This window comes from Fringilla coelebs (genome assembly GCF_963513975.1).
Source record: "Fringilla coelebs genome assembly, chromosome: 4".
Taxonomy (NCBI): Eukaryota; Metazoa; Chordata; class Aves; order Passeriformes; family Fringillidae; genus Fringilla; species Fringilla coelebs.
Genome location: NC_140032.1, coordinates 9,160,677 through 9,183,939, shown reverse-complemented (window position 1 = coordinate 9,183,939; position 23,263 = coordinate 9,160,677). Strand labels below are relative to the sequence as shown.

General features: G+C 42.2%; 2 protein-coding genes across 2 annotated transcripts in view; both read right to left on the bottom strand.

The window, feature by feature from the left end:
• Positions 1-265: 265 nt before the first annotated feature.
• RNF4 (ring finger protein 4) lies at positions 266-16,309 on the bottom strand. Its single transcript, XM_084204327.1, has 7 exons — positions 15,923-16,309; positions 9,870-10,033; positions 9,288-9,408; positions 8,477-8,563; positions 5,948-6,113; positions 3,305-3,353; positions 266-2,968 (listed from the first exon to the last, which is right to left on the bottom strand). Exons 1-7 carry the CDS (start codon positions 16,104-16,106, stop codon positions 2,819-2,821), a joined length of 921 nt encoding a protein of 306 aa, XP_084060453.1. The 5' UTR covers positions 16,107-16,309; the 3' UTR covers positions 266-2,818.
• Positions 16,310-21,731: 5,422 nt separating this feature from the next.
• Positions 21,732-23,263, bottom strand: part of CFAP99 (cilia and flagella associated protein 99) — a gene marked incomplete at its 5' end in the record, with an annotated part of 52,616 nt that continues 51,084 nt past the window's right edge. Inside the window, 2 exons of the mRNA XM_084204529.1 lie at positions 21,732-22,035; positions 22,654-22,813. Coding sequence (XP_084060655.1) covers positions 21,868-22,035; positions 22,654-22,813 — 328 coding nt within the window. The 3' untranslated portion in view covers positions 21,732-21,867. The remainder of the gene's footprint in view (positions 22,036-22,653; positions 22,814-23,263) is intronic.

The window sequence follows — 23,263 nt, the reverse complement described above, 5'->3', positions numbered from 1 at the left end:
CTGGCTGCCAGGCTCCCCCCACTCACAAGCCACCTCTCCACCTCTGCATTGCCCCATTGCCCCCATCCTGAGCAGGACTTCACTCTCTTGTCCCCACATCCCTCCTGCCCCAGGTGGTGCCTTTCTCCTTGGCTCCCCAAACCCACAGTGGCCCCAGCATCTGAAAAGCTCTGGCCTTCAGGATTATTTCCCCCCAAATCAATGACTCCAGCATGATGAAAAGAAGCACTTGTGATTGATCAATCCAATCATTTTATTTTCACCTGTTAAGAGAATCCTCTGCCTACCAGCAGAGTGCAACATAGATGGGCAGACAGACTTGAATACAATTAAATACAGGAAAAATTGAACTATATACAACAAGACAGACATCTACTTAATATAAAGATTTTTTCATTTTCTATGAGTTCTTGCCAATGTGAAATATTGCTGGAACTGAAATATATCAGACTTTTTTTTTTCCTTTGAAGAAAAAAAGCATGTAATGAATTTCTGGGGTTTTTTCCCATGTATTGAGACATAATATCCTTTTTGAGATGCACAAAATTTGTGGCACTTCACAGGGTACACAAAAGCTAAAAACTCTTTGTTATAGTTTATGATATCTAAATTTTGATTAGATCTATTTATTGAGACACTAACTCTAAAGTGGTATTTACATGGAGGAAGTTGTGCAAAATCATTTAGGCCATGGCTAGTAGACTGTGAAAGATGCATGGTTAAGTGACTTGACTCACCCTCATCCTCAGCAGTAATCCCTTAAATCCTCTTCTGATCATTCCTTTCATACAGCAGCCACTCCAAGAAAACAAGTAATTTATTCTTTGTTAAGCTACTGGGACAAAGTAGCTTCTGTGACCCTTGTGGGTCTCTACAGTTTTAATGTTGGGCTGCTTCTCCTCACACAATTAATACTTTAAGCATCAACTCTGCTTTTTGGGACCCAGCTGCAGCCATCACTGTCACTGCAGCATCCTGAGAGCTCTAGTCCTTGTTTGTAGTCTATCTTCCCCATGAGAGCACACAGGAACCACTTGTGTGTAACTTTGTAGGAGTCACCGCTGCTATTACCACAATACAGCAACTGCATATTCTGCTAACAGCACTGAACCAAAGCCACTCCAAACCAGGGGGGTGAAGGTGCTGCATTTCTTCAGGCAGCCTTTATGTAACAAAACTCTCTATTTCTATATCAGAAACATCCTAATAAAAAAAAAAAAAAAAAAAGTCAACTTTACTTTGGGTTGCAAGGCAGCTTGAGACAGCTAATTTAGAAGAGCTTCTCTAATTAAAGGTTTCCTACAGATAAGGACAGGTTAGCAAAGACACTTGTGATACCAACATTAACTAAACACACCCTTCAGTTGTGCTGCACCAGGGCACAAAATGGTTCTTATAATGGTTTCTATAAGCAACCAACTTCAGAGAAGTTGGCCAGGTTTAAATCTGGAGGTTCTCATGGATGCACCTACCACAGCTGTGGATCACAAACTACTGATTTTAATCATCTTGTCTGCATCAACCTGTTTGTATCAGCTCACCCTGGACTCCAGATCAGCTCAGACATTTTATCTGTAAGTTTAAAACAGACATTTAGAACTCAGTCCTGGGGAAAATGTGACTGGATAAGAGTGCATAAACTGGAGTATTCCTGCCTTCTCAACTAGAGGAATTGTCTTTCCTAGGAGATATAGCTGACTTCTTTTTTAAAACTGCATTTTAAAAAAAACTGGACAACCCTCAGGGCAAAGGGAGATTAAACTTTTCTCTAACTGGCTGTCAACATTGCTACCAAACACTTTTTAAAGCCTCCAGTCAAAAATGGCAGTACAGTTATTTAATTTTTAATGCTATTCACCAGGCTACATCCAGTCAGCTCTCAGTGTAACAACAGCAAAGAGAACACACTGAACTTAAAGCATTACACTGGGAACAGCTGATACAGTAAGAAGATCTGTAGATAGTTTGGTATTCAGCATACAGATGAATTTGCTTCTTTGCTTTCATCACTAGGAAGCTTAGAGAAGACTGTACCATTGACAGTTATTAGGAGAGTGTTACAGCACAAGTAAACCCAAGAGACCATTTCATCATGTGAGAAAATAAATTCAGTGTTGGGATTAAAATACAGGAATTCTTGGCAGCTGAAACAAGGAATTATTTTCACATTGTACATGCTGCAATGTGTCTATGTACCTGGGATCTCATGGAGCTTATAAAAACATCTGCACATTCAAATCTGCTGCTCAAAACACTTGACTGCTGGTTAACAGCAGGTCACTTTATTGCATAACCCTTGTTGTCAATTTAAGACTGATTTATGAAAAACCACCCTTCAGCACAGTACTCACTCTACTTGGGCAAAGATGATACGCAAGAAAGCAAAGAGTCATGAGCTTCTTACAGGATGAAAAATGGCATAATGAAATTGTGAATTGCTAATCTGTCTTCTGAAAGGAAACTATTCCATACCTGTATGTGAAGGTAGGAATAATTAATAGAGTAAGAAAAAACAAAATATTCACACTCCCTCATTTAAGCATTAAAAAAAGTAGAAGGAAATGGATTAACTGCTTCCTTCCTGGTCTAGGTTGCTGATCTAGTTTAGACAGTCATTGATGTAGCATGATAACCAGGAACGTAACAAGAAGCAACTTGGACCATAAAAAAGCTGTCTAGATACGTTCAAGTTGGTCTCCAAAAAAACCAGTTTTATTTGGATTTGTGCACAACCTGCTGCTCTTTAAATCTTCAGAGCACTGAAAATATAACATTTCCCCCAAAATCCAGTTGAGTCTGTCCTGAGAAATAAAAGTACTCATATATAAATGGGATGATACTGTCTGTGAGTGAGTTTCTTCCTGCAAGTTGGGCAAGAGTTGGCATTCCTAAGGGAATCACGGAGGCACTGGCTGCAGAAGACATGGCCACATTTTGTTGACACAATCAGTCGTCCACTTTGCACAATCTGGAAGAAAAGAAACCACAGCAGCCATTAGAAGTAAAGAATTCAACTTTGCTGGTCTACTGCCATCACACAAACAGGACTTAGACTATCTGGAATTGTCCTTTACTCTTATAATAGAAAGGAACTTAAAGGTCTTTCAGTGCCCTCCTGCCAAGGGTTCCTCCCTCTACCCCCACCACCAAGAAGTGACTTAGACTGACAAGTTATTATGAGCTCCAAGGCAAGCTCTGTGCTTCAAGGCAGCTCTCTGTAACATCCCACACCAGCCAAATGAGCCCCCTCTGCCCCTTTCTCCCTCACACAGCATATAAAGGATGACAGCATGCAGGTCCTTACCTCTGAGTAGACATCCATGCAAATTGGACAGCTAACAGTACCAGACGGCCTTGTGGTACAGAGAACAGAACAAGAAAGAACATGCAGCCATTAATTTCACTGCACATCAAGGGTTACCCACACACAAAATGTCACATCACCATCTGAGTGCACCATGGTCCATTTCTTTTTAAGATTCCTGTGCACCTTTAACTCTCCAGTTTGTGGCATGTAATAACAAGACTGGGTCTCTCTGTCCTAAAGGAAAGGTTTTCCCCAGGGGGAAGATGCACTCAGTCACCCTGCTCTAGCACAAGAACTCACAGCAGTCTCTTGCTCTGTTCAGCACTAATCTCCAACAGGCCATCAATGATAGCTCTGTAACAAAAGCACTGAGCTCTGCCTTGGAAACAAGTCATTCTAGAAAGGGAAGAGGCTGTCAGAAGTTCAAAAATCCCCTGCTCTAATTTAGCAACAGCCCAGTAACACAGGCACTTCAAGAACTCCTCCTTACAAAATGTAGGTCGGGAACACACTGACACAAGGAAATACTCAACCCCAAATTTCCAGTTCCAAGGTGGAAAAACCGACTCAGTGTCTGTTACCAAGCTGTGGTTACAGATGAGCCTCTGCTGCTTTCAGCCTCCAGGACAGCAGTACTGCACACACACTTAGCAACAGACACAGCCTGTGTGCCTAGGGAACATGGCCCAGCCCAAGGGCTGAATAATAGCAGCTAGCAGGAACATAAAGACCTTCCTGACACTTTTCTTTACAGACTAATCTCTTGTTTAAACCTTCAGAACTCTTTACCTAAACATTTGGCTTTCTTATGTCACTGCTCATGCTGAATCACAGTTTGTAATTTATTAATCAAACAGGCATAGAAAGCATGAGATGGTCTTTTTCCCATTATCTTCAATTCAAGCAGGAAGCACTACTAACATCTACCCCTAGTGTCATCTGCAGAATTAAACCCCACTAATTCTCCCATTTTTACTCCTCAAATTCTTGAGGCACCAGCTGTAACACTTCAGTAACAAATTCCAATTGATGATCTTAGAAGGATTAACAGTCCAACACTACAGATGGCTCTGGCAATCCCCAGCACCAGGAAGGACTCTTTTGTCAATGTTAAATGCTGCAGCACTGAGTTCTTTCAGCCTTACCTACACAGACCAGGAAGGTCCAATCTTTAACAGAGGAAGCTGAAGCAACCAACTATTACTTTTTTATATTTATCCAATTAGTGGTATTTGTTCTCTGAATTACTTAACCAAAATTTAAACATTTACAAGTCCACTGGCAAAACACATTATGGATTAGAATAACATAGGACTTTTCAGTAGCATATTTATGATCTGGCACCAAAAGCTACATATTCAAGTTCTCTCCTACACTGCCTTTCAGTAATCCAAAAGGCTCAAGGCACATAAGAGCTTTATTTAACCCTGTATTTCCCCTGCTCCCCAAAAGAAAAAAAAAACCCACCAAAAAAACCCCACTTTAAAAGAAGTTTATACCACAATTCTTATGTCCTTCTGATGCCTTGGAGAGGCTGCCTAGAAGAGAGGCTGGACAAAGTTGAAAGAATAAAGTGGGTTTTTATTAAAAGGCCTTCAAAGGATACACCTTGGGCAGTACGAAGTCTCACAGAGGCACACCCAAGATGGGCAACTGTCACGAGTTTCTCAGCTGGATATAAGTTTGCTCTATTTGCATATCAGAAGTTAATTGTCCAATTATAGTTTCAGGTAATGAAATCACATTCCCCTGATTTGCTTCCCCCCCACAATTAATTTTTGTTTATACCTTCCAGGGCCGGAGGCAAATGGTGTGACCTTGGCTCCCAGAAGGATTGTTTAGCCTGACCAAAATGGGAAGACATCTAACTAGCATTCTATATAGAGTTCAGAATTATACACTAATGCAGTACAGAATCTGAAAAATATAAATGCTAAAACTTAAGGCATCACTTCAACTTGCCTAGTCACATAGACACCAGATTTCATTTCCTTAGCCTAACACACTGCAGCAGGATTTACTCTTTCTCTGCAGAATGGGGTCTTTACTGAGTCAAACAGCAAGATTCCCATCCCACATATAAACATATTAGGGCTCCATGACATCCATAGGACAGAACAAGAAGTGACCATAAGAGCATGACCTCCAGGATCACCTTTCAAGTATACCTTGGGAAACACAGAGGCTGCTTTGAGAAAGGTACAGTATATAAAAAAGCAGGGAAAGCATAAGTGTTTTTACTGGGATTTGCCAATCTGCTGCCTGCCAGTCGCATGATACCAAACCTCATGGACACCAACAGAAGTATTTTATATCTAATGTAACTACTGGAGCTTTGTAGGAAAAGGAAATGCAATACATTATGAGCTTTGGCCTGTGACTAGTTCTCACTTCCTTGCCATACCCCACACTCTTCTTTAAGGCTGTATACAAAGCTGTAGATCAGTTTTGGGCTGGCTTTTCATCCTAAAGTGAAAACGGTATCATTTGACTATCGTGCAACATGGAATGTCATACTCATTAAAAGAGGGAACTGAGAAAGTGAAGGCTTCAAAGGAAGTCAGGTGATGACAAATACAACTCAGTCCTGTCTCAAAAGAAGCACAACTCCTCGTTTGGTAGCTCATGAGGTATACGTACTTTGAACTTGCAGTTTCCTCTTCCAGCGGTCCCAGTTCTCGAGCTGCTTTATCAGCCACATACACGTCATTATCTCTTGTTTCATCTTCATCATCACTGCTCAGTACACAGCTGTCTGCCTGTCGCTGGCTTCTTAGTCTCAGATTTCTCCTTTGCCGTTGGTTCTCTGTAATTTAATTTTGTTAAGTTAGCTATACTATTATCTCTCTCCCTGGAACTATCCTTGAAATGCAAGATTAGACCATATTCAGCTGGGTTAAAAGCAATCTTAAACTAGTTTCCAAATATTAAGGCTGAACATGTCCAGACATTGTGAATATTCTGCTACATACTGACACAAATAATTTGAACTCTTCACTCTACAAACAGCTAAAACCTAATCTTGAAGATCCTCAGTGTCACACATTCCATGTAATTACACTACCTGTGAATTAATCTCCCCTGTAAAGGGAAAACACTTCTCCCAATCCTTACTGACAGAAACTGCTACAATCCTATGCTGAGGAACTGCAACAATTGCTGTGATCTGGAAGAGAGAGGACTGAACACAAGCTTATCTCTGCAACTCCAGTATCCATGCAGAAATAATCAAGCTACTAAACAATAAGACAATGCAAAAAGTCACAAAATTAAAACCACTTCCTTCCTAAGTGTTCAGCTACAACTTTTATTGCAGGCATTTTTCACTTACTCTTGCTTCATTCAGAGCACAGAACAGATTACATTCTGGATAAGCAGCTGACAACATACTAATACATCTCCAATAATGTAATTAGAACTACATCTGAAAGATGTAAAAGATGAACTTCTTTAGACCTGCAACTATTTTAACATCTAAAGTAGAAAAAAAATTAATATTTCTCACTGGAAAATTTGAGGCATGTTAGACTAGTGCATACTATGAGCACAAATCACTTTCTTTAGTTCCTTTACTGCAATACAGGTTAAACAAAACTTCTGACTTTTTCTTTTCATTCACAACCAATATTCTAGTGCTAATTAAAATTATCGTCACCTTGGGGCTTAAAGAAATTCTGTCTTTAGAAAATAAATATTTAGAGCAGCTTTTGATATATTTTATTTCAAGTATTTTCTACAAGCTCTGATACTGACTGGATTCATTCTCTAAGGCACTGGCCAGATGCTTTAGCAATGTCCTTGGCCTTTTGCAGTTTTAATAAATGCTGCTCAAATTACTTGAAAAAGGCAAACAAAAAATAGTAATTATTACATTTAGGAGAATTCCATTAGCAATTTTAAAATGTCAACTCACCTTCAACAATCTTGCATCAATACACATGGGAAGGGAGAGAAAAGAAAATACAATTAGACTTTGTTGTGCACCCCTGGTCTTACATACAAAGACCAGCTAGGCTCAGCAGCTCCAACAAAACAAGCTAAGAATGAAAGGCTATTACTCTTATTTTGATTAGGACTATTAAAAGTAGTATATGAAATGCTTCCCTGTAAAAAACTATGTGGATGCTGATGGTTCTGCTCCCACTGCTCCAATGGGGTAGGAATAGAAGCAACTTACAAATCACCTGAATGCCCTCCTCCCTGCTCCCTCATTTCAGTTCCATGGTTTAGGGTTTCAGGTGATTCTTTCCCTCTTACTCCTCAAACAGGCCAGTTCAGCACTGGTGTCCATAAACATGTCATATTACAGCAGCTGCTGAAGAAACCCAACCCCCAACCCACTCTTGGTGGAACTGGAGCAGGGTAAGTACAAATTCTGTTGTTAAGTTTGAGGCCCTTCCTTTGCAAAGGCTCAGGAATAACCCCAGCAAGAAACTCTCCCTATGATATTCCTGTTGCTGGCTTCTGCTTGGCACAGCAGCAGTGGCATCCCAAAACAGAGGGGATAAACAACACTGTCAGCTGGATCAAAGACTCTTCTAGCTTTCAAAGGAGTAGAAAAAAACAATAAGGTGTTTTAAAGACTTCTGGGAGTATTACCCCAAACTTATCTTACTTACTCTCTCTGGCTTTTTCTTTAAATCATTTGCCTATAGGAGTATTAGAAAAAATTCTTCACCAAGAGTTGTCAAGAACTGCAAGGGGCTGCCAAGGGCAGCCCACTGGCATTAGCTTGAAATCACCCCTGGAGATATTTCCAAGATAGGCAGATGTGGTGCTTACAGACATGGCTCAGTTGTGAGCTTGGTGCTGCTGGGTGAATGGTTGGACTTCATGATCACAGAGGTCCTTTCCAAGACAAACAATTCTATGATTCTATCTTTGATATATCTAGAAAAAATTCAACTATAACTGCATCTCTATGTTACATTACTTATGGCTGATCTGTATAAACTCCAGGTTCTGGAGCAAAAAGTTATTTTATACTACCCTATCACTAACTGCAAGTACACCTCCAGAGCAGCTTCTTTATTATCTGTAACACAGGTCCTGTGTTAAGCCCTGACATGCAAAATCTGAACTTAGAATCTGACTTTAAGGGTAAGTTTTATCAGGCAACACATCAGAAAACTAATTTGACTACAATATTTAGGCAAGTGTGCTATTCACTACTTACCACAATGGAATCATTGTGTGTTAGATCAACGACTACAGGATCAGAAGATTCACATGTGAGATCTACTACTTCTTCACCAGCTGAAAAACAGTTAGAATCAAGGTCAAAGACTGCAGAGGAGGAAAATTGCCTGCCACTGTAATAGCCTAAGATTCAACCATCTCCTGTCCATCTTCTCTTCAGGAATGAGTCCAACATCTTACTCAAGCTTTGCCCTCAGCAATCCACAGCGAGCTTTACCAGCCCTGTCTTCAGCAAGCTGAAATGCAAAAGAGCAGCCAAGCTCCTCATACAGTTCTGTCAGATCATAACAGCAACAGACAATTCATCTGACAGGAGAATGCCTGTCACACAGAAATATAACATGAATCATATAGGATATAATAGTACGGTGCTGTGCACATTCCCTTGAGGGATTGGGCACAATTAATGATAAAAGTTTTCCTTATCGTCTTCAAAATTGGGAGTTTCAAAATTTAGTTTGCCACTCTGTGTAGTGGCAGCTGCTGTAACTCCCATCTCATCTGAATAGACATGCAGACATTTGAGCAGCTCTTAGGACTTTTCCTGTGCAACCCATCTATCACTAGTGGCAAATGCATTGTAGCTCAGTAACAAACCAAACCAGTTTTCAGTAGGCTTGTTATTTAGCCATGCCATAGTGTGTGCCACTAGGCACTTCCTAAAATCATATTTCCCTTCTTCTCCAGTAAACAGCCTAGAAACTGGCAAAAATACATGTTAAATTGGACCCAAACCCTGCAGAAGCACTTTCTGTTCTTATCACTTCAAGAGAAAGCTTACCACTTTCTTCAAGTTCTATTGGCTCTGCTTCGGAAGCCATTTCAGCTGTAGAAGCCATGAGTCTGCCTCTTTTTCGAGCTTGCCTAGAATTAACTGTTCCTCCACGGCGCTTTCGTTGAGTCTAAGAGAGAACAAAGACTCAGCATTTTCTGTGCAAGCAGTATTAACATAGCCCTCAATTTTGCAACACCAATGAAAGCACACAGAGGTACAGAAAACACTCCTGGAATGGCTGTAATAATCATCACAAGGTGGTATGGATTATTCTTATCTGAATTGATTCCAGCAAGGAAAAAAAATCAGCCCAGATCCAGATCTCTTACCAGCTGCCTCACCAAGAAAAAGCCTATCATGATGGTTTGCACATGAGAAACTAGTTCAGAGTTTATCAGATTTTGCTGATATTGTGAGCACTTCTGTACTACTGCTAGCACCTAGAGTGATTAAAAATCTGAATGTACATGAAGATTCAATATATTTATATTCCTGTGTATTAGCTACAAACTCTTAAGACAGTTTGCAGAAATACAATGGAAAACATGTTTCATGAATCAGGTTTGCACTGAGTAGCAAAATACTTACTGTGCTCATAGTGTTTCTTGGTCTAAAACCACTGAAAAAGAGGTACAAACACCAAAAAAGTAATGGCAAGGAAGCTAGGGCTATAATTTCCTTAGATTCCTTTAAGTAGCTCACTGATAAAAACTCCAGGTTTCTGAAGATTGTTGGATGATGTTCTCCCAAACCTATCAAAGAGAAGAGAGAAGGTTACATGTCTCCATTGCTTGTACTCTCCAATCCCCCCTGCTCCCATATTCCCATTGCTGTGCCACCAGTTTCTGCCCAAAGCCAGAGGGGAGGGAAATCCCCAAGTTCAGTATGTGAGCCTCAGACACCTGCAGCTGGGCCTGAAGCCACAATCATTCTCACCTGTGAACTAAACACCTGGAAAAGTGAGTTTGACAGCAACTCCCAAGAAATCCCAATGACATTGAACTGAAAAGCAACTGAATGATATTAAAGGCAATGTCTGCAGGCAGGAATCAGTGGGAATTTTGTCATAAATAGCCATCTTCAGAGAATCTAAACTCCAGATGAACGGCTTTTTTCTGCAACCCATCTCCAGATTCCAACAGCTGGGAGCCAAACAGCTTGAGAGGAATTTAAAGCAAGTGAAGCAGACAAATTTCAGTTTCAAAATACTTGCTGACATGCAGGAGAATATGAGCTCCCTGTAGCTTCTCTGTTACCTGCACATGTGCATGTCCAGCTACCCAGCAAGGGGGAGAGGTCAAAAGCATCAAGGCAGCTCTGAGTAACTGACAGGGTACTGAAGGTCCCATCCTGGAGCCTGCCTGCAGTACAGTTACCACCTGCCCAACACAGAGTGGTGCTGGGTGTGAGTGGACACAGTGGAGGGACCAGGAAAAGAACAATGATGTGTCTTGAGGCGACTGTACGCCCTGGTATCCCCTGCTGTCTGCTCTGTGCTCAGATATAGAGCAGAGTCCTGTAGCTTCAATTTAGAGCTGAGGGTGGGGGGGGAAGTAGTGGAATGATTGTGGTGCCTGTGTTCAAAAACATCAAAAACACAGAGATAAGCGTTTGGGTTTCTCCCAGCTCTCAGTTTTCTTTCTCCAGAGAGACAGACAGAGTTGTTCCTTGTTTTTTTTTAGCTAGCTTCTTCTTTAGCTGAGGCAGGAAGCTTTTTCCTGGGCCTATGGCTTCTTCTTCTGGAACTGTTCAGCTTTTCTCCAGTCCAAAACACATCACCCAGGGGCCCCCACTGTCGAGCCACACCTACAGGAACGACTCTGAATCTACTATCTCTTCAGAGCAATGAGAGGCTTTATTATTTAACATTATTCACTCCTTTTTTCATGCCTGTGAGCAATCTGATTGTTAAATAAACAGGTTCTTTTTCACTTTCTCCAAGGGAATTCCTTTTGAACCTGTGGGGGAGGGGTTGCTAAAACCAGAAACCAGCCTTCTATTAGAGGAGACAGCCTTTCAGGACGTTTCCTCCTAAATTTGTCCAAAACTGGGACACTACCTTAAACAAGAACTGCTAAACTGTCTCCAGAGCTGACTGATTTTTGCCACAAAGACCAGCACACACTCTGTAGTCTACTCCCAGATGGGGAACCATGTGAACACACAGTGGGATAAAACAGCACTGGTAGACAATCCTAGCCTTCAATTAAAGGAAACCTGACTGATCTTTTTCTGCTTCAACTTACTCCATTTCTTAAATCACTTTCTTAAGAGACCTGTTAACACTGAACTGTGACATTATTCAAAAAAACACACTTGAAAAAACGCTTACACTCAATTTGATGCTTATTACAAAGCCTGAAAATGTATTTACATATAGTTGTAAGCAACATAATACACGACTCATCAATTTTCTCACATTTTTTTCATTTTAAAACCAGCACAAAAGCCAAAATGAAAGTCAATATGCCTTTTTTTTCTGCCCCCAGTTGAACCACATATGCCAGACTTAATGCATAGTGAATCCACGTGCACAACAGATCTCATTTTCGGAACTATTATGTGTAACACTTTCTCCCAATTTTTTTTGGAAATCTAAACTGACATGTTCAGCTTTCCTGATAGATAAGAAATAGTCTTATGTTGTCACCTGGGATGCTAAAGATTCAGGCTACCAAAGAAGGCAGACTGACTTCAGTCTCTTGCTGCCTCAATGCAGGACTCACCTATGCAATCACTTCCATAACAATTTGTGCCTGTGTAACAGGTAATGAGAATTCTCTTTTAACACTTCATCCCACTGTTCTTAAGGTCTAGATTTCATTTCACTAGTTAAGAAAAAAAGCTTCTCTGTGAGCCTTATCAACAATCTTGGGAAGATACTATTTTACTCACTTTACTGAGTTTCTGGGATAGAAGAAAAGAACTTTTAAAACCAGACCATGACTAATGCTGCAATCATACAAAAACCCAACCAAAGAAAAACCAGAAAAACAGCAAGACTGTTCTGTGAGCACATTTTCTAGTGCTATACAAGCTCCTAGTTCAATATGACCATTATTCAGGGATTTGGAGGTTTTAGGAGACCAGGGGAAGAGAGAGGGGAAGGAGGAAACAGCACAAGGGATGAGGGATGGAGGCAAGGGAGAGAACCATCCCTAAACCTTACATATCTGCTCTTTCAAAATAATTGCTTCAAGACAAGTTACTATCTTCACTGGCCAGCTACAAATGAAATTAAAAATTACTTAGGTAAACCAGTTTTCTGCACACAGCAAGAGGATGAACAAGAGTGAGCAACACTGGAGGTACATTAAGAAGTTAAGCCATTAGATAATTTATAAGTTTTATTTCATCAAGAAAGCCAAGACACGTTTTCCTCGATTCTCCTCAGATATCGAATGGAAAAAATACCTGGACATTTAAAAGCTGGAAAACGTTAGTTGATGCACACACCTAAGAAATATAAATAAATTAACTTTATATAAGCTTATTTTAAATTACAGGTTGTCAGAACTGTTTTTAAATAGACTCTTTCAGAACAACAACACTAACATACCTGCACTGCTGAAAGACAGCAAAAAATAAGCTTATTGTATTCATCAGGCAGCACGGGTCTGAATGTAAAATACCCAGAAGGTTTCACAAGACCTGGTGCTTTTCAGAGTTAACACTGAAAACAACCCAGCAGTTTGCTAACCAAGTATATTCAGAAAGGTTAAAAATATTGCGGGGAACACCTGTGATGACTCCAAACAAGAGTTTGCAAAGATTCTCTTTGGCTATGAGTGGCTTAAATGCAAAAGAAGAGCTGTAACAGAAGAAAAAATGAAGGCAACAAACCAACTTCAATTTTAAAGTTATGGTGAAAACAGAAGTAATACAAAATAAAAGACCTGTTAAGACCATCCTATCCACTTTAAATACTCACACACTTCTTTATCCAGACAAAAACCCAGATTATTTACAGGATTACCGCACTGTTTATAAACACAGGATTGTTGTGAAATGTCTCAGAGGATCTTGTGTCAACCCTCACCTGCAGTGGGGAACAGAACCACCTTTTGACATAAGTGACGGAGAACACTGTTGCTATTTAAATGGTTTAATTTTCAGAATCTTAGAACACTGACAACTAGATTTCTTTATAATTAATGCAGAGAGTAGAAATAAGATACAAATGTTCCAGCTTCCCATGGCTCAATACCTCTTCAGAAGCTGCTTCTCAAAAATTATGTTGAGAATAAGCAGCCACAGGGAAGCTCATCACTGTAAAACTACCTCAAATCATCACAGGTAGGCTTATCAATATCAACATGGCTCACCTCAGGAGAGTGCTGTTTACTAAGAAGGAATCTATTAAGACTGTGGAAAGAGTCTTACAATCCAGTAACTTGTTTTTTAGGAACAAACCTTTTCTGAGGCTATAGATTTCCACAGGTTACTGGCTTACTTGGGAAACCTCATTGAGCATCAAGTGCCCAAACATTCTGAAAGCAAAGCAGAGTTCACTTTCTTAAATACACCACAGATCAAGTTCAGTAACTTACAGGAACAGGGTATACTCATTGCACCTTAAGAGATACACTCATCTGGAAAAATTCCTCAATAATCTTCAAAACTGCAGGACCACTTAACTTAATAACATAGTTTGTTACACAGGACTAGACAGGCCAAGTTAATGATAAAGCCTATAACACTCTTCTTCCAGCAGTCACTATGAAACCACGCAGCACCAAGACTCCCAAAAGTTGTTAATACAAAGAATTACTGCAGCAACCTCCCCCCCTCAATCCACAGACATCCAGTGACCTCACTCACAGCTTTAGCTGCAGTTATTTGTGAGACTTCTAGCAAGATGCATGCAGACATCAATTTGAAATTCTAAAATTACGACTTTTTAAGAAGTAAAAAGACTTTTCTTTGTGTAAAAACCTAGCAGATCAACTTAGCAAGCCAATAAATACTTTTAACTTTTACAGACTTTCTATTGCTTCACTGCAAGACGGTACAATAACAGAAAAGGGCACTCCCCTTCCTGTCATATGCAGCGTTCTGCACATGCAGTTATTGTTCCTAAACAGTGTTGCTCTCAGAACAAGTAACATTTCAAAGACTACAAGTACCAGCTTTTCTCTATACTTGAGAGAAAAGGTCAAGCTATTTAAATCAGGAATGTTTACAGTAGGAGTGGTAACTACTGCTATTCATTATTTAAGTATCTTGTTTTTTCCTCTAAAAAAAGTCAACATTTTCACCGAGTTCAAGCTGAGTTAATCAAACATGTTTGAATTACCACCCAAAAGCAATTGATTCTCTAGAATACTGAAAACTTTTCTTGCACCACTCTCAAAACAAAGTCTTGGTCTCCCACGTGAATGGAGGCAAATTGTCTGAAGCAAGAGATAGACATTTTCCCTGTCTCACTAATACAAATAAGACTTAAGTTCATATTTATCCTAAACACGACAAATTCACTGAAGTACCTACTTAAGGAAACCAATAATGTCAATTTAAACATTGGGAATGTGCACGGCACAGCTGACAAACACCAATATGTTGAATTTGTCAAGATGTAATATCCAAATGATGCCTTACATTTTAGTTTTATATTTTTCAGATCCTCTACTGGATTAATGTTGAATTCTGCATTTTCATATAGAGTGTTAGTAAGCTCTCATCACAGTTTGGTTGGACAAAACAATCCTTCCAGGCCTTAAAACCAAGGTCATCATCACAGCCTCAGTCCCAAAAATTATAAACAAAAGTAAATTGGGGGCAAGTAAACTGGGGGAATGTCACTTTATTACCTGAAGCTGTAATTGGACAATTAACCCCTGATATGCAAACAGACCAAACATATATCTGCCCGAAAAACTCGTGACTGTTGTCCATCTTGCTTGTAGCCTCTGCGAGGCTCTTGCACTGCCCAAGGGATACCTGTTAAAAGCCTTTAATAAACACCCACTTTAACTCTGTCTAGGCTCTGTTCTAGGTAGCCAGTATAAGGCATCACCATGCCTTTAATGCTCCTCAGCTCTACCCCGACGTCTTTCTGCACCCCTAACAACAGGAAACACTGTATCAAAGATGCATCTGCATAACGACATTTTTGTCTTCAGAAGACACACCTACCAAGCACAAAGTGCTAGTGTCAATTATTGTTTTAACCATGGAGAACACTAATTTTTCACTGTTTTACACCTTCCTATCCTGTACTTCCAGTACTTTTAAAGATGCTTTCATTTTCTTAAACTTCAGTGAAAAAAGAAACTGAGTCTGTTACCCAAATTAGGTAAAACGTTCCCATACTAAGAGACCTTGGTGAGAGCACCATAAAAAGAGTAAAGATGAGAGATAACCAGCTTATAAACAGAAATATACCAGTCTGCTTGCTTTAAGCAGGCAGTTACACCTACAGACAAATATGACAGGTTCATGAATAACCTAAAAAACCCAAAACAGTTCCAAAAACAACCAAGAAATCCCTCAAACCCACTCACAGAACAAAACAACACAGTGAACCTTTTCATCGGCCGTATGTCCTACTCCAGACACAGCAAAGAAAAATGGATACAGGCCAGAAGTAAAGCTCACTGCTCTTGCTTGCACAAGTTTCTCCGAGAGACGCCACAACTCACTTTCAATAATCCCAAAAACAGAATACGGAAAAAAAAAAAAAAAGAAGAAAAAAAAAGAAAAAAGAAAAAAAGTTGAGTCTTTCCACATTCTGTAATGAAGTGCAGGTGCGGGCTGAGGTAGGCGAGGAACATTCCCCTCACTCCGGCTGTCACACAAAATGGGAGGGCAGAGCGACAACTTCATGCAGCTACATCCACCGAGCCCCGGCCGTTCCGCCGGCGAAGAACAGACCCTTCCCGGGAAGGCGGGGCAGGACAGCGATAGCGCGGCCGTGCCCGCACCTCGGCGCTGCGCCCGCCCGCCGGTCCGGCCAGGGCAGAGCAGAAGCGGCGGGGCCGCCCCGCGAAACGGGCGGCGGCGGAGCCGGCCCCGGAGCACCCGGCCTGGCCGGGGAGGGCGGACCCGCCACGCGGCTCTCGGCGGGGGCTGCGGCGGAGCCCCTCCGACAGGGCCGCACCCGGGGAAGGGGCTCGGGCACCGTCCTCAGGCCGGAGGGGGGGCGGCGCCGGCCCAGCCCCGCGCACCGGCAGGAACGGCCGCATCTCCTCCGCTCCCCCCACTGCGACCGCGAACGGCCGCTTCCCCTTCCGCTTCCCCCTCCCTTCCCGTCCCCTCCCTCACCTGCCGCCCCGGACCGTCGGGCAAGCGGGAGGGACGGACCCAGTAGCGCCGCTCCCCCCCCCCGGCCGAGCCCCCGGCCCGCCGCGCTCACCTCAGAGCCGGCCGGCAGCGGCCCACGGCAGCGCCCGCCCTCGCCAGCTTACCATTGGCTGAGCTGCGACTCTGCGCTCGCGGAGTGGTCAATACGCACGTCAATCAGACAGCGGTTAGACGGCCGGCCCCACCTCCTCTGCCCTCGGCTGCCGTGGGGCGTGCTGGGAGCTGTAGTTCGCGCGGCCGTGGGGCCTAAACGGGGTTGTAGAGGCCCACTGAGTTCGGTCGCCACGCCTCGGGAAAGGTCTCCTGGTCCTTGGGTTCGTACGGCCCTGACAGACCCTGAAAGGGCGGCCGAAGCCAGACCGTGCTTTTGCTGTGCTCTCCAGAGCTGTTGTACCTGGAGGTGGAGTGTGTGTGAGCTTTGGGGTGGGGTTCCCTACTTCCCCCCCGCAGTCTCCCGTCCCCACCCCCGTCTTGTGGGAACGTTCCCCAGAATCTCAGAATCGTGGAATCAATTAAGTCGGGAAAGACCTTTGAGATCATCGAGTCCAGCTGATGACTGAACACCACCATGTCAACCACAGTGCAGAAGGAGCACTTGATGGAGCTGTGTGGTGGTCACTGCCCCTTGTAACAAGCCAAGCCAGCCCAATGCAGTTCCTTCAGAAACATTGTGCAGCTTTTATACCAAGGGTGAAAACCAACACCAGGCAGACCACCAGGGGTTCCTAAGGATCCTCAATAGGCTCCTCTGAGGCTCGCTGGGCAAACCCAGGCAACTTTTTATCTAACACTTCTCTGATTAATATATACACCACAATATAAGGACGATATTAAACTAATAGAGGGCATCCAAAGGAGGATGACAAATATGGTGAAGTGCCTTGAGGGGAAGCCGTGTGAGGAGCAGCTGAGGGCACTTGGTCTGTTCAGCCTGGAGAAGAGGAGCCTGAGAAGACAGAGACCTCAGTGCAGTTAAAAATTCATTATGAGGGGAATAAGAGGGGCAGACACTGATCTCTGCTCTGTGGTGAGTGACAGGACCTGAGGGAATGGCCTGAAGTTGTGCCAGGGGAGGTTTAGGCTGAATATTAGGAAAAGGGGCTTCACCCAGGGGATGGTTGGGCAGTGGAACAGGTTTCCAGGGAAGTGGTCACAGTACCAGCCTGGCAGAGCTCAAGGAGTGCTTGGACCATGGCTCTCAGGACAATCACATGATTCTTGGGGAAGGTGCTGTGCAGGGCCAGGAAGTGAGCTCAATGATCCTTGTGGGTCCCTTCCAACTCAGGACATTCTGTGATTCTGTGATCTCTGGCTAATAAACACATATATCGTCTTCAGCCAGGCATGCACATTAGGCCAAGTTACCTCCTGTGCATCTGGCGTTGTACTAAAGTAATGCCTCCTTCCTAACAGTGTATTGATGTTAAGGAGTTTTATTCTTGATTTTCACTGACAAGACCATGGCCATGTCCAGTCTTTCCTTAAACACCCCCAGGGATAGGGACTCTACCACCTCCCACAACCTCCCTGGACAGTCCAGTCCAATATCAAATCACCCTTTCTGTGAAGAAATTATTTTTCTCAGTGTGTTTCCAAAGGACTGAGCAAAATTCATCAGAGCCATGAGTGTGGGAGATAGTTACCTCTTACCCATGGAATAATTACTCCAGATCCAATGTCTAACTCATACACACCTGCAGAGGTGTTTCAAGGTCATTACCTCACTATCAAAAAGGGTTTTCTCCAACAGTTTTACCTTAGCACAATAAACAGCTGTCCTTTTCTGGATTTACTGCTCTGGACCTGGCAATTTGGCTGTTTATGGATGAACTGGTAGCTTCCCCTAGTGACTTGTCTTCCCTTCTCCTCCTCTGGGAGAGGAGTGCTGGAGATTTGTACTAGGTATTTTTTCCCCTGTTATCCCAACGTAACCATCTCTGCATCTTTAATTTCATTTAAATAATAAAACACCTATGTTCTCTAGGGCAGTTTTGGTTGCCTGGCATGGCAGTCACGGAATGTGAGCTTTCCCTTGTTCCTGAGGCTGATGTGGAAGAGGGAGCCAAATGCCACCAGAAGTGACCGTGGTACCTGAGTGGGGAGCACCCTGTGTCCAGTGCCTGTCACGTGGCAAAACCCTTTGGTCTTTCTCAGGTAATCTGGGCTTTGTTACACCTCCTTCACCTCCTTAGTGGCATGCGAAGGCTTCTGTGGTGTCCTGGTTTAGGGCAAATTTGGGAGAAAACCTCCAAAAGGGGGCCCCTCCCTCCAACCAGTTCCCGATGGACTCCTCGGAGAGAAGTGGGAAGAACCTGTTTATTTAACAGGAACAGCACCCCCAGCACATGAAATGACCAATAGCGGATGACACCACTCTGAAAAAGATGACAAATTCAGAAAGTCTCTCTGGGGTGGTCACTCTGTTATCAGTGCCTCCGGCGCTGGGGCAGCTGCTGCAGCCACAGGGTGCAAACTCTCGGTGTTCCCAGGGCCCAGTGCGGAGCAGGCTCGAGGGGTTCCAGAAAAGGGAAAGGAAAAACAGTCCAGGGAAAAATCGGACTGCTTAGCTAAACTAACTAATGAGCAGAAGCAAAAAGCAAGAGCAAAGCAAAAGCAAAGCAGAAGCAAGAGCGAAAAGCCAAGCAAAAAGCAAAAGCTGCACTATGTACTGCCCCGTCTCTGTGTCCCGCCAGCCGTGGGGGAGCTGATAAGAAACCAAAACAAAACTTTCACTCTTCAGAGCCAGTCTTGAAGGCACAGAACACAATATCCAGCATAAACAGAACACACGAATGGGGGGGGATACAACATCATAACGTCACCCTAGGACATGTGGTCTGTCTGCTTGGGCTGAAGTGAGAGATCTCTGAATGTACAGCTTCCAGCACTGTAAATGTTTCCTTACGAGCCTGTCACTATGATCAGACAGGTGCAACCTCTGATTTTGTTACTCTGTTTTGATGGATGATTTCAGAGTCAGCCTTGTTCACTCAGGCACCTCTTCTTGGCTGCAAATGGTGTAACAAATGTGTAAATGAGTGAATCATGAATTATTCATCCACCTGCGTTTCCGTGAAGCAAGTGTAGAGGCGTTGCTCCCTCAGTTATCTGTGTGTGGCTGCAGCAGGAGGTGGATGCTCCCTGCCACAGGCACCAGCTGAGGCAGCAAGTCTCAGTGAGCTGTGTGCCTTCACTGCTCACTTGGCTCCAGGGCCATTGCAGCTGCTTTTGTAACACAAGGCTAACTAGTCCCACCAGACCTTTGATTGCTCTGCATTGCTCACCTCAGGTTTCCATGTACCACACAGGAATACTAGGAAATGTGCTCTAGAAGGCAGGGCAGAGTGGTTCTGGATAGGATCTGTTGTATTCAGCATCAAGTTATACACATTTGTCAGGAGCAAGGTGGTATTTTTTATGTTATTCTGTGTATTCTGCTGCAAGGCCTGCCATCACTGAAAAATTAATAGGCTATATTGATACAAAAATACCAATATAGGAATATATTGGTATTTTCTTCAAAACACATTCTTTTACATTCCTCAAAATGTTGATTCTGAAGATGACTTTATGCATCAGATCCCAAAGTAGTAATAGGGCTATTTGTGATCTCTGAAGGCAAAAATTCCACAGCTGGATTATTGAGATTCTTCTATTCCTCAGTCCTTTCATTTGAGAGCAAAGAAAATATGGAGAAGGAAATAATTCTGAACCAGCTTGATTGCAATTCAATAAGAATTTTGAAAACTTGGTCCAAAATCACAGGGGAAGAAGCCTGCAGTGTAATGGGGATTTGAAATTTCCACTATCTCAATATCTGCTTAATGATGCTTTTTTTTTTTTTTTCCTTTTTAAAATTCTTATGAAAAGGTTTGAGAACTGTTCAGCCATGCAATATCCTAGAGCATGAGTGTCAGCTGTTAATTGCTGGCTTCTGGAAAATCAAGGTGTTAAGAGTCACCAGTTAGCTTTGTTGCTCTGGAATGCAGTGCAAAAGAATGCTGAACAACCACAAAGGAAGACAAACTCCCTGCCATCAAGGGGATGTAATTTAAAGACATACAATACTGTACTAGACATGGTATCATAGTTCCCTTTTCTATGTAGTTCTACTTCTATGATTTCTTCTTTTCACTCTCCTGTGTTCCTTAACTCTTGCTCTGGAGCATGAGCCCTACCTGCATTGCCTTTGTGGACTACTAGAGCATTTACTTGGAGTGAAAAATACAGCACTTTTTACCAGCTTGTGAGTTGTGGAAGTGATCTTCACAGCTAGATGGCAATAAAAGAATTCCATTAGACCTCCTTCAATAAAAAGTGAGAAATGCAATGTTGTGAGAGCATTAGAAGCAGCTGCCTTACTCTAATGTCAGTGACAGTCTCCTTCAATTTAAATATTTGCAATAGCCATAATTAAACACTTAGTAAGTGGCATTGAGTTAAAATAGAAATACCTTACATAGTCTTAATGCTGGGCAGATTTTAATTTTGATTTATATCCTCCTTGGCTTTGTGCCTGGGTAAGTTTTGTGATTTAAAAGCTGTTTTACACAGTATAGAAATTGTAAGAGGGCAAATTATCTTCCAGGTGAGTAACAGAATTTTTACTTTTTCTGAAAGCAGCTCCCTAAAGAGATCAATGTTATGTTCTCCTTTTACTGTTTTAAGACTGAAGAAATTTACATCTGCAAATAGAGGAACGGTCTGGCTGGGTCAGTGAATCCAGACTGACTTCTGGAGGCTTTCACATCCTCTAAATCTTCTAAACAGTTTTTCCCTCATCCTCTAAAACAGTGTTGAAACTGGCAATCCTCTTACATAGTTACTGTCATGTAAGAAGACATATTAGGAACTTGGGCTGACCATGCCTTCTGAAAAGATGCATAATGTAAACAAATATTCCTTGGGGTTCACCCTCATTTTTATTCTTTTGGAAAAGTAAGTGTCACAAACCATGGCATAGTATACAAATCAGAAATACAGTTCTTGACATTCTTACACAGATATTTGCCATTATGCTGTAGGAGCTCTGATGATAAAGTTTCAATTTCTTAAAGCTTTTGATTATAGCAGAAAAAAATCATTATATAATTAATCATTTTATCATTATAAAAGAACATAAAAAATTAAATGATATTACAACCCCCCCGTACATTTTTATTCTATTGTGCCTGTAGGACCACATTTTTCTAATCACACTGTAAAGGTGAAATAAAGAATAAAAGTCAACCTTGTAGGTACACTGGGATATTTCCAGCAGACCTGAATTTGTTCCAAATGTATTTTATTTTAGATCAGAGCGCAGTATACAGGCTTTGGCTCCACTTCTTGCTGCTGCAATGAGCTCCCTTTTCTGAACTGCTTCTCTGTCCATAAAACCATGCTGAAGGATTCTGAATTGTCTTTCCCTACTCTCTTCCAGTTCTTTCCAATGGTTCCATTGAAAAGATTCCTGCAGGAAAGACAGAGAGATGATCAGACTGCAGGTGATACAATGGTTCTCTTTAGCAAATGCACTAAACTTCTGTTTGATAATCCTGCTGGCTGACAACACAGTTTGTTTGCTCACATGATTGGGAAACTTGTTAGCATTAAGCTTGGCATGATGAACAGAAAAGTCAGCAGAGTGGGTTGCCCAGTTTAAGATGACTCAAACACTGGTGCAACTCTCCACAAAACCATGGGAATGATAAACTGTAACATGCCTTGGGTGGGAGAGGGGTGAGCATCCCAGTGTGGTGAGACAGGATGTGTGTGATAGGAAGCTGGGAAAGACAAGAGGTGGAGATGGGGTAAGATGCTGTCTTGATGGGATGAATGTGTGGTGGTAAGAGTGGGAAGGCAGGTGTTGAATGCATGAGTCCTCCTCTGTGACAGCAGAATGTGTGAAAAGAAGGTGAGGTCAAGGCCACGGCTGTAGAAACAGTGCCTAGGCAGGGGGTAGGGTGTTGTTATTGCCAGCCATGTATGGCACCATCTGCCTCTGCCCCTTGCCAGTGCTGGCAGTTGAGCAAAGGTCTGTGAACAGCAGGTCTATTGCAGATCTTTTCTCCTTATGTAATAACCAGACCTTGCTTGACACGATTCGGGTTTTCTGGGGGCTAATCTTCAAGAGTCCTGCTTGCTTTTTACGCTCCATTGTTTTTTCTACAATCTTCTTCTGCAGGTTTAAAATGCGTTCATCTTTCGTGGGCCTTTCACCAGGCTGGGACTTCTTCTTTTCTTCTTGCCTGAAAAGTCAAAAAGAAACAATGAGAGGGTAAAATATTATCATCCCACAGAATAAGTCCATCTGAGCACACATTACCTTGGTAATAATGAATTTGCTCTTGCTTCTGAGAACCAGTTAGACTCAAAAGAGATTTAAATTGTATAAATATAACTTGCATGTGGTACTCACAGTTTGCCTCTTTTTGTTTACAGAACAGCATTACTAAACCACATCAAATAATTTTTTTCTCACAGGATGCCATGATGACAATATCTTAAGTATTTCAAGCCTGACATGACATTCTTTAGGAAAAAAATGTGCAAAACCTGGGATAATACTGCAGCTCTTTGTTTGTGTGAACTATGGAGTTTGCCTTATATGATCATTAGTATTCATCTTGATTGCTGTATTCCTTGGCAAATAAAATATTTTTTTTTTGTGTGTAATCCCAATGCCCAGATACAGAATC

Excerpts from the sequence above, each read along its gene's own strand:
- RNF4 (XM_084204327.1), bottom strand. The coding sequence starts at position 16,106 with ATGAAGTTGTCGCTCTGCCCTCCCATTTTGTGTGACAGCCGGAGTGAG. Across the intron at positions 10,034-15,922 it reads TGTTTTTGGGATTATTGAAA|GTTTGGGAGAACATCATCCA; the intron begins GTGAGTTGTGGC and ends TCTCTTTGATAG. Across the intron at positions 3,354-5,947 it reads GAGGAAACTGCAAGTTCAAA|GCCGTCTGGTACTGTTAGCT; the intron begins GTACGTATACCT and ends CTGTACCACAAG.